This window comes from Lycium ferocissimum, chromosome 8 (assembly GCF_029784015.1).
Source record: "Lycium ferocissimum isolate CSIRO_LF1 chromosome 8, AGI_CSIRO_Lferr_CH_V1, whole genome shotgun sequence".
Lineage (NCBI taxonomy): Eukaryota > Viridiplantae > Streptophyta > Magnoliopsida > Solanales > Solanaceae > Lycium > Lycium ferocissimum.
This window is the reverse complement of record NC_081349.1, coordinates 46,979,746-46,990,496: the sequence shown is the minus strand read 5'-3', so window position 1 is coordinate 46,990,496 and position 10,751 is coordinate 46,979,746. Positions and strand designations below refer to the sequence as shown.

The following is a 10,751-nucleotide window of genomic DNA, read 5'->3' as shown; positions in this document are numbered from 1 at the left end:
CCGTAAAGGGGAGCTTGCCTTATTTCAAGAAATGTGGAGACTTGTAAATTTATACTGAAGGCGTATATGACATTAACTCTTATTTTATATGACATTATTTCATTTTTTATTTGTTCTAATAAAATTGACACTTTGCTATATCTGATATCGTATGTTCTATATCTGGAAAAGATAGAATATTAAACTTTTATCGCAACAAAGAGGACACATTTGGAAGGTATTTCGTTCTTTTTAAACTTTATACCGCCCATAGTCAACTTACTTATTTCCATGTATAATAAGTCAGGACTCAGGAGTGACTATATATATGAAACCCTTCAAGTCTCCCAAACTCATTACCAATCTCAACATTTCATTCTTCTTTCCTTTCCCTCAACAACAATAACCACATTGAGAACCTCAACTTACATTTCACCTTCTCGAAATGATGAAGGTGATGAAAATCTTGATCCCCATCGCCATCGCCATGGCACTAACCATCGCCATCATCACCACCACCACCACCACTCAATCCGTTAACACGGAAATCGAGGAAGAACTCTCAACTCCAAAGTTGCTTCCTTTGAAGAGGAAAGTAGCTAGTCGTTTTCTGGCGGAACAGGAAAAGCCAAAAAACCCTAGAGCAGCAGATCACTGCCACAAGGACCACGAAATCTGTCAGGCATTCGAAATCGGGGGCAAAAACACGACATGTTGCAACAACAAATGTATTGATTTAATGTATGATGACAAGAACTGTGGTGCGTGCAAGAAAAAATGTCCTTTTACTCAAACTTGTTGCAGAGGTCAATGTGTGAATTTGTCATTTGATAAGAGGCATTGTGGATATTGCAACAACAGGTGCATGACTGGTGGATACTGCTTTTATGGCTTGTGTGATTACGCCTAAGGTTTGGCAATTTAACGATTTATAAGATAAGTTCGCATTATATATATGATGAATAAACAACCACATTTGATTTGGTGGTTGACCTTCAAGAACATGATTATACATGATTATTCCCGTATTGATTCATACAAAGTTTGTTGTAATAATTCCAAGGATTGTCTACCACAGTGTATACTGTAAGTTATTGTTTATGTTAAACCAATTTTTGTGCAGGATTTTTGTGCAATTTTCGAATATGACTTCTTTTTTAATCTAAGAATCTTGGCGCTATTCTTTTGTCTGTTCACAAATTTTAATTTACTACTGCTAAGATTCTTTATCTATTTGTTCATTGATGAATTTTTATTTATATACACTAGCAACCATTTGGATTTTGTCATAACGTGGGGTGGATGTAGTGTTAGAGTTATGAATTCATTAGAATTCAGTAGTTTTAGCTTAGACATGTATATATACGTGTTAAATCTTTTACTAAATAAGTATAAATGATATATATTTCGAACGACGTAAATCAAATGGGATTAGGTAAAATTTCGAATTCGAACTTATAAAGTTTAAATCTTGGATTCATCTCTACTTATAATGTTTCATAAAGAGTTCATTTATTAAAACCATTTCTTACTTGTTTGGGTTTTGAAATCCTTAATTAGAACCTTCTGATTTCTCTTTTGCATAGCAGTTGTGTGCTTAGATAGCATATGTACCAACGATGAAAAAATTCAAAAGAAAAAGAAACATGGGTTGATTAATCCATTTTACTTAATATTCGAGAAATTATGCTTCCTTAGAAGTCAAATTAAATTTTGAAATTTCACATGTAACGTGATAGTTAAAATTGAGTTTAAGTTATATACATATTTAGTTTAAGATATTTTTCACACTATTAAATTATCCAAAAAATATTTATTGGTAAATATACTAATAAAATAAAAATTTATAATTTTAAAAATAAATTCAGTTACATGCTATAATAGAGAAATATGATTTGATAATACAAATTACGCTTACGTATATAACTTAATCTCATTAAAATTTAGCAATACAATTTAAAAATATACACGTCATACTCTATAAGTTTTTTCAGGGGCCTTCAAATTGGGTACACATATATGCATTTTTGGGTGAAGGAGCCAAGGTGGGAGAAGGGAAAAGAGATAATCATAGGAGATTGAATCATGCACCGATAGGATACAAAGTAGCACTTTGTCCAGTAAAATCCCACAACATACGATTGAGGTCAATTAATATAATTTTTTTTTGGGTTAATTATAATATTAAACACCCTTTTAATATGACGTAGTTTTGGATGCTCACCTTATATTTTATGATCAAATACTTACATTTTCTATACTATGAAAATTCTAAAGTTACACCCCCTATGAATTATATTCATAACTAAATTTATTAAAAGAGAAAATAAAAAAAATAAAAAAAAGATTCTATGAAGTTATTGTATAAAATATTAAAAAGAAGATAAGCAACAATAACAAAAACAATATACGCTGTGTAATCCAATAAATGGGGCAGGAGGGATGCAACACGAGTACTTCCCTGGTGGTCATGAGTTAATTATTTGTATGAAATACTAAAAAGAAGAAACACTTTTGATAAACATTTGATTAAAAAGAGAATAAACATTTTTCCAAAACGTAACATTTATATTCTAAAACTCATAAATAGTAAATGAACACAAATTACTTAATAAGATATACCAACTACTAGCTAGTAATAAGTTTCTTGAACTATAAAAATGTAAGTTCTTCGTAATTTTATTTAATTATAATATTTATTATATAGAAATTTCTCTTCGTTTTTTTAGGTTTTATATTTATTCTTTCACTTTAAAATTATCTTAAATTTACTTAGTTAAATGAAGCTTCACTTGAGTAGAGTTTTCATTATATGAGGTTTAAATGTTTTTAGAAAAATAGGAATAACATCATAGGGGTGTGTGTAATAATATATCGCGTGAAGTGTTTGATTTACAATACGGTCTACCCGTGACTAAGTCATAGTACAAGGGTGTTTAGGTGTAATTAACTCCTATTATTATGTAACTATTCCATATTTAGAAATTTCTGAAAGAGAAAAAACGATCCTTTAATTTCCATAATATTTTTCATTCCAGGGCAATTTATAGTTCAAATCTGAAAATTTCACCACTAAATATTGAAACCTTTTTAATTCACCGATTTGCGCAATAAAAAAGAATCTTAATTCATTGGATCGTAAGCATGCATGTGAATTGTGACTACCTAGCAAAGCGTTTCTCAAAGCAATCAATAGTCAAAATTGATCGACTTTAGATATACCTAAAATTAAAGACATAGTAGTTAGATTTTTAATTATTCTTTTGTTTCTCTTTTTTGCAAGTTTTTCTTTAGTGTTAATATGCATGCAGCTGTTATTGGACTATTCAGCAAGCAAAGGCAACTATTGATTATTTGTTACTCAAAAAGACAATTCAAAATTACGATACTGTGCCTTTGCTTTTGCTTTTTATTTTTCATGATTTCCCCCTTTTAATTAATTATAATGAGTTCCCCTTTAGTTTATTATTATTGCAACTCGCCTTTAGTTTATTATTATAGCAACTCAAAGTACTCTCTTTGAGTACAAATCTCATGCTTAATTCCTCCCTAAGCCATGGTGTTAGCTTGAAGTGCTCACCTCACATGCTATTAAAAGAGAGTTTAATTTAAATCCAATTGATACATATTTTAAACGGCTCTGAACCGAGTTTGCCGATATATGACTGTTGCGAATATTAATATATGCTTAATATTAATATTTTCTTTCCTAATCTTATAAGGATTGTCAAATTGAAAAAAGAAAACGGCCTCCCACCTTTTCTATTCCTAAGTCAAAAGGATTTGGGTTTCTAAATTAATGAAACATCAAAACCTTTCTCCATCTAATATTAGGATTATCATGTTTATAAAAAGGGTTCAAGACCACTAATCATGTTATTGAGCATTTGTTAGAGAGCAAAGTTTTAACACTCTGCTCAACTTATTCATGATGAAGTATCAAAATAAATCTAGAGGAAAACAACGTAAGAAGTTGGCCAAAAAAGATGAATCTATTACAGAATATCTAGGGTTTTCTTTTGCATCGATTCCTAGGAAACCAAGGACAAAAACAATCATAAAAAAATTTGTGAAGAATGATCAAAAGATTAATTCATCAACTAGTTGGATAGATTATAAGACGGAGCGCAGAAAAGAAGATTCAAAGACTACTAATAAAGAATCATGTGATATTGATTACTCTATACCACTTTCAGAATACGAGATTCCAGGACCTATTCCTGATGATCTTGATCCATTTGCATGGGATAAAGATATTGCCTTTAACTTTTTGGGATAATATCCCAGATTTAGATATACATTATGTATACATTGAGGCGAATTTGCCATGTACATATTATAGCATGTTTAACTAAAAAGGTTAAAATTACTCTTTCTGACATTATAAATTTATTTATGGTGCCTAATATTAATATTCTCTTTCATTATCTTGATTGTCATATCAAAAAAATAATTCTCCCACCTTTTCTTTTCCTAAGTCAAAAGGATTCTGGCTTCTAAATCAATGAAACATCAGAACTTTTTTCCATCTAATATTAGAATGATCATGTTTATTGAGAGGGTTCTATGACCGCTAAACATATAATTGAAAATTTGTTAGAAAGAAGTTTTAGTACTCTGCTCAGTTTATTCATGATAATGTGTCAAAATAAACACCGGAGGAAAACTACGTAAGGAGCTGGCAAAAAGGTTATTACTTAACATTTAGGGTGTTCTTTTAGATCAATTCCTAAGAAATCAAGAACAAAAACAACCATAAAAATTGTGCAGAATGATCAAAAGTTTAATTCATTAACTAGTTGGATTGGCTACAGGACGGAGAACAAGAAAATGATTCAAAGTTACTGACCAAACGTGTAACATTTTTTACTTTAAAACCACTTTCAGAATATGAGATTCTAGGACCTATTTCTGATGATCTTGATACATTGACATGGGATTAAAATATTATCTTTAACTTTTGGAATAAAATTTCAGACCTAGATGATATACATGATGTATAGATTGAGGTGGATTTTCCATGTAAATTTTATAGCATGTTTTACCCAAAAGATTAAAAAGGTTTAATTTACTCTTTCTAACATTTTAGATTTACTTATGGTGCCTAATATTAATATATGCTTTCCTAATCTTATAAGGATTGTCATATTACAAAAAAAGAAGAATATCTCCCACCTTTCTTTTCCTAAGTCAAAAGATTCGGCTTCCAAAATTAATAAAACATTAAAACCTTTCCCCATCTAATATTAAGATCATCATGTTTATAGTATTGAGATTACGAGGCTAGTGTATTTATGTTGTAGCCATGTTTTTATATTTTAACCAATGTATTGTGCCTTTTCTTATTCTTGGTTAGTTTGGTTAGTTTTGCATAGTCGGTTAGCTTAGCTGATGCCAGCTATGCACCCATTTTTAGCTTGTATATATATAGGGATTAGATATTTGCTATTAGTTAATCAAAAATTTCCCAAACCTTGTGTCCATGTATTTTCTCTCTCATCTCTCTCTTTTTATCATTTCCGCCATTGTTTTGAGCTTGATATTTTGTCATGGTATCAGAGCTACAGGCGCGCTTATTATTCGATTTAAAATTCAGATTCTCATTTTTTGTGAATTCTCAGTGAATCGGGATTCCAAAATTTAGGAATTGCAATTTTTGGTTTTTGTTGGATACTCATAGTTTTATACTCAGAGTCCCACAATTTGTGATTGTTTTCCTGAATTTGTGATTGTTTCCCCTCTTTCAACATTAATGTTCATCAATTTCACATTTTTTCCTCGATTCTAACCCTATTTGCTCCAATTTCTCTCAATTTGTGAAGAGATGACTGAAAGCGTAAGGAATTCGAAAAGTCAAAGTGTTGATTCGAGTAGTCTACTGTACATGTACCCTTCGGAGAGTGCCGATATTTTGCTGGTGCCAGTCGTATTCGATGGTACTGGATATAGGTCGTGGAGAAGAGGTGTACTCAGAGCACTATCAGTGAAGAACAAAGTCGGTTTTATCACTGAAAAATGTAAGAAACCAGATGAAGGGGCCGCTACTTTCGATCAGTGGTTGCGTCGTGACGACAAGGTCACTTCATGGATCTTTAATGCACTCTCAATAGACTTGCGAGACAGTTTGCAATACGTCAACAATGCCAAGGAGTTGTAGTAAGAACTAGAAGTCGATATGACCAAACAAATAGTGCAAAATTGTACCAGTTACAAAAGGAGATCAATGATATAAGTCAGGGTCCCCTAGACATTACTGGATACTACACAAGGATGAAAAAGCTTTGGGAAGAGCTTAGCACTTTGAATGCACACGCACAGTGCACTTGTGTCTGCACATGTGGAGCTAAGGCGAATATGCAGAAAGCAGAACAATAGAAGGTTAATTCTCTTTCTAATGGGGCTTAATGAAGTTTATACTTTGGTGAGGGGTAGTATTTTAATGATGAATCCCTTATCTACTATTGCACAAGCTTTTTCTATACTAATCCAAGAGAAAAAAACAAAGAGAGGTTAAGCCTAGTAATCAGTTGTTTATCGAATCTACATTCATGAATGCAAATGGAGCAAGTAGTAGTAATTCAAAAGGAAACTATGCATCCATGAATGCAAATGGGGCTAGTAAAAGAGTAATTCAAGAGGAGCATACAATCAAAATCAAAGTTTGACCAACACTGGAGGTTTTAGGACAAACTATAATCAAACTGCCAATAATGGATACAAAGGAAATAACTACAATCCTAATAGGCCTAGACTGTTTTGTGAACACTGTAAAAGACCCGAACATACCAAAGATAAGTGCTACAAGCTTCATAGATACCCACGTACTCCTCATCCACCAAAAGCCCCTAGGTACAACAACTATAGTGACTACAAAGGAAAGAGGGTAGCAGCAAATGTGTATGGTGATGGTATCAACACTGGAAAGAATAAATGTGGACCAAGTGAACAAGGTAGGTTGATGCAGCACTTGACCAAAGAACAGTATGGTCAACTACTCAACATCTTGGAGAATATGTAACCTGGCAATGCAGCAGAATCACGGAACACCAACATTAATGGAGGAGCAAAGAAACTTTGCAGGTATTGTTGCTTGCACTACTTCTCCCACTAAATGCAAGATTGATCAATCTAGTAAATTGTCTAAATCAAATGCTACTACTTGGATTCTTGAGTCTGGAGCAACAAATCACATAACTCACTAATGTGCCGCGTAATTCCGGCACATGTGACGCTTTTTGCAAAGAGTTTTACTTGTTTTCAAGCAAGTTTTATGTGGTTTTTATTGTATTTTAGGTATTAAGTGTTTTGATGGAAGAAGTTGGAGAATTTTGTGAAAATACGGAAAGAAGTGGAGAAAATAACAAGTCACTGAAAAAGGCAGCTTGACGGAGCAATTAGACAGCCCGCAGAACTTTCTGCGGAATGTCAAAAGTACCGTAGAACGGTCACGCGTAAAGGCGCGTACGAAGATCAATCCTACGGAACAATTACACGGACCGCAAAACATTTGGATACCACAAAGAAAAGAGTAGCATAGAAAAGTGCAAGGAGACTGCTCGACGGCTGAAAGGCAAGAATTTTAGTTGTCCGTGATAATGGTTTTACGGAAGCACCACAGTTAATGAACCCCTAAGTGCCTTTGTCTTTTACTTCTCACGACTTAGACTCCTATAAATACCTGCTATAGGTTTCTTGTAAGATACAATTCACCAAATTTCAGCTTTTATTTCCTTAGCACTAAATACTCATAGTTTTTGAAGTTTTTTGGGATTACAAACAATTGCAATTAATTTCTCTTCAATTCCAAGAAATCATTCGTAAGTATTATGATCTCAATTATTTCTTATTGTTCTTCTTCTTCTTCTTCTTCTTCTTCTTCTTCTTCTTTTCCTTACTAGCTAAATTACTAGGTTGTGAACCCAATGATGGGTGTTTTGTGATTCGGGATTGTGAGCGATATATGCATAATGGATTGTTAGGGTTTATTTGTTCTTCATTTTCATCATATAGTTAGTGGTTGCAAACATTAGCTAATGCCATAAACTTGGGTTTATTTGGGAAAATAACTAGGGTTTGGTAAGAACAAATAGCAAGAACTCAAGGCTTTAAACCTTGTTTAATAAATTCACTTATGAATAAGAGGGATTTACTTGGCATAATTAACCATTCTTCATGCATACTTTCTTATCTTTGGAAAAAGCATAGAAAGAAATAATTTTTTCTTATTGGGAAATAGTCTAGATTCACATAAAGGTTAAGTGCATCCATACAAACGATCCATTAGAAGTATATCGAGAGCAATACCCATGATCATACACTTCATCTAAAGGGGACACAACCTTGGTTTCTTTTATCATAAATTACAATCCAAAGCAATTAGTTAGCTATTAGTCATAAACAACCAACTTTTACAAACATCATCGGATTAAGACATTAGACCTAAATTAAGCATTCTACGAGTTTAGTAACCTTTTCACACCATATTCCCTGTGGGATTCGACCCTAACTTTGTTGGGTTACTATATTTGACATCGTCCGCTTTACGCTAATTAAACCTGTAATTTAAGCGTATTAAATTTTGGCGCCGTTGTCGGGGAATACGGTTTTGAAATTACTTAATAGTGTTTGCTTTGATTGAAGTCTTTTGCTTATTCCATCACACCTTGTTTGCTATTCTTTGTAAACCAGGTGAACATGAATCAAAATCAGCAAAACCAACATGTTGGTAACCAAGGGGGTCGATTGAATAATCGGAAAGTAATGAATCAGATGACAAGAATGTTTTTGCTGATCTTGTTCCTGAGGAGGACTATGCATCTGCTATTGTTCATCCTCGAGTTGGAGCTACAAGCGTCAAAATTGACTCCTCTCTATACCAGTTGTTGAAGCTTGAGGGCTACTTTCCGAACTCTACCGATAATGACCCTCAACATTACTTGCAGAATTTTGTGGATGTATGTGCTAATCACATCCAAAACAACATTTCACAGGATGCTATTTGGCTGAGGCTTTTCAAATATTCCTTAGCTGGAGATGCAAGATCATGGTTCGAGAAGCTGCCTCGAAATTCGATTACTACATGGGCAGAAATGGTAGTAGTCTTTCTCAAGAAATGGTACCCTTCTATCAAGAAGGCTAAGATTCGTGACAAGATCTATGAATTTAAGCAGTGACCAAGGGAACAACTATATGAAGCTTGGGAGAGGTTTAAAGAGTATTTGCAGAAGATTCTGAATCATGGTTTTCCGGAGAACATATTAATGGAGAAGTTCTATCGAGGGCTGGATCCAGTGACGCAATCAATTGCAAATAATGCAAAATGGTTGTTTTATGAATAAATCTTACCGATGAGCGTAGACCAACATACTTGATAAGGCCGACTACGTTAATCCGTTCGGCACTCAAACAATGCCGATATTGTGCCTTATGGTAGTGTCATGATCTTAATATGGTAAAGGAGAACCAAGATACCCGCAAACATCGTCGAACTTGCAAATCGAATATTTCCTTGCTAACCAAGAAGTTTGATGAGACCCAGATTAAGAAGGTAAATATTTGTGAGGATGAGTCAGGTATGTCGAATGGGATGTACCATACCCAAGAGGGTCCTTTTCACGAGGGACCTCCTATGCAGGTTAAAAACGCTAACTATGTGAACAATTCTCAAGAGGGTTATCAAAGACAGAACTACCAAGGTGGGTACCATAATCAGAATCAATAGAGACCTCAGCAGGGTTAGGGTACCTATAACAACAACAACTCAGGGAACTACAATAATAATTATGGTGGTACGAACCAAGAGAGCTACAACAACAACAATAATTTTGGGAATAACAATTCTAATCCTTATATACCTCTGAAAGGACAATCAACAGAGCAAGGTAGTTCGAGGGTTGAAGCAATACTTGAGAAGGTTTTGGCAAATCAATCAAAGTCTGAGAGGACATTATCTGGGCTAACGGAGACAGTGGGTTCCCATACGGCAGCTATTCAGAAGCTCGAGTCACGGATGCGTGATATTTCTAGAGAGCAGCACCCTCCTAAAAAGGGAGGACTTCCTAGTGACACTGTTCTAAATTCGAAAAACGGGAGAGACGGTGTAGATCGTGTGTTTGCCATTAGTACTCGGAGTGGTAAAATACTCCAAGGTGCTGAAAAGAAGGTTGTTGAGATCGAGCCGATAGATGAAAATGAAGAGGTGCAGTCTGAAGCACCAATTATTGTTTATGAGAATCCTACTGACAAGAAGGTTGCTGATATTCCAGAGATTTTGGAGGAGGCTGATGACAAGAGAAAGTAAACTGTGAAAGGGGATCTCCACCCTTTGACTCATCTTTTCAAATCTAAAACTCCCTTTCCTCAGAGGTTGGTGAAGAAGAAGGAAGATCTTAAGTTCGAAAAAAATTTTATGATCGGTAGAACGGTTGTCTACCGAATTTTCCCTTCTTGGAAGTCGAAGAGATGCCGGCTTTGTTAAATATTTGAAGGACCCGTCGACCAAGAAGAAAATGGTGCAACATGAAACTGTGAGTTTGACTCAAACTGTGAGTTCCATCATTTCAACAACTACTATTCAGAAGAAGGGCGATCCTGGGGCGTTCACCATTCCTTGTTCTGTTGGGTACTATGATTTTGCTCGTGCTTTGTGTGATAATGGGGCGAGTATTAATTTGATGCCACTTGTTATATATAAGCAATCAGGTTTGGGGATGCGAAGGCCGACTACTATAAGGTTACAGATGGCTGATAGATCTATTGAGAGGCCTGTTGGC

The 10,751-nt window shown here is 34.3% G+C and overlaps 1 protein-coding gene across 1 annotated transcript; it reads left to right on the top strand.

Moving 5' to 3' along the window:
• The first annotated feature begins 339 nt into the window (after window positions 1–339).
• Window positions 340–1,150, top strand: LOC132067017 (stigma-specific STIG1-like protein 2). Its single transcript, XM_059460186.1, has one exon. It carries the CDS (start codon window positions 425–427, stop codon window positions 887–889), a length of 465 nt encoding a protein of 154 aa, XP_059316169.1. The 5' UTR covers window positions 340–424; the 3' UTR covers window positions 890–1,150.
• The last annotated feature ends 9,601 nt before the right edge of the window (window positions 1,151–10,751 follow it).

What these genes read in the sequence shown, in the direction of transcription:
- LOC132067017 (XM_059460186.1), top strand. Translation starts at nt 425, where the DNA reads ATGATGAAGGTGATGAAAATCTTGATCCCCATCGCCATCGCCATGGCA.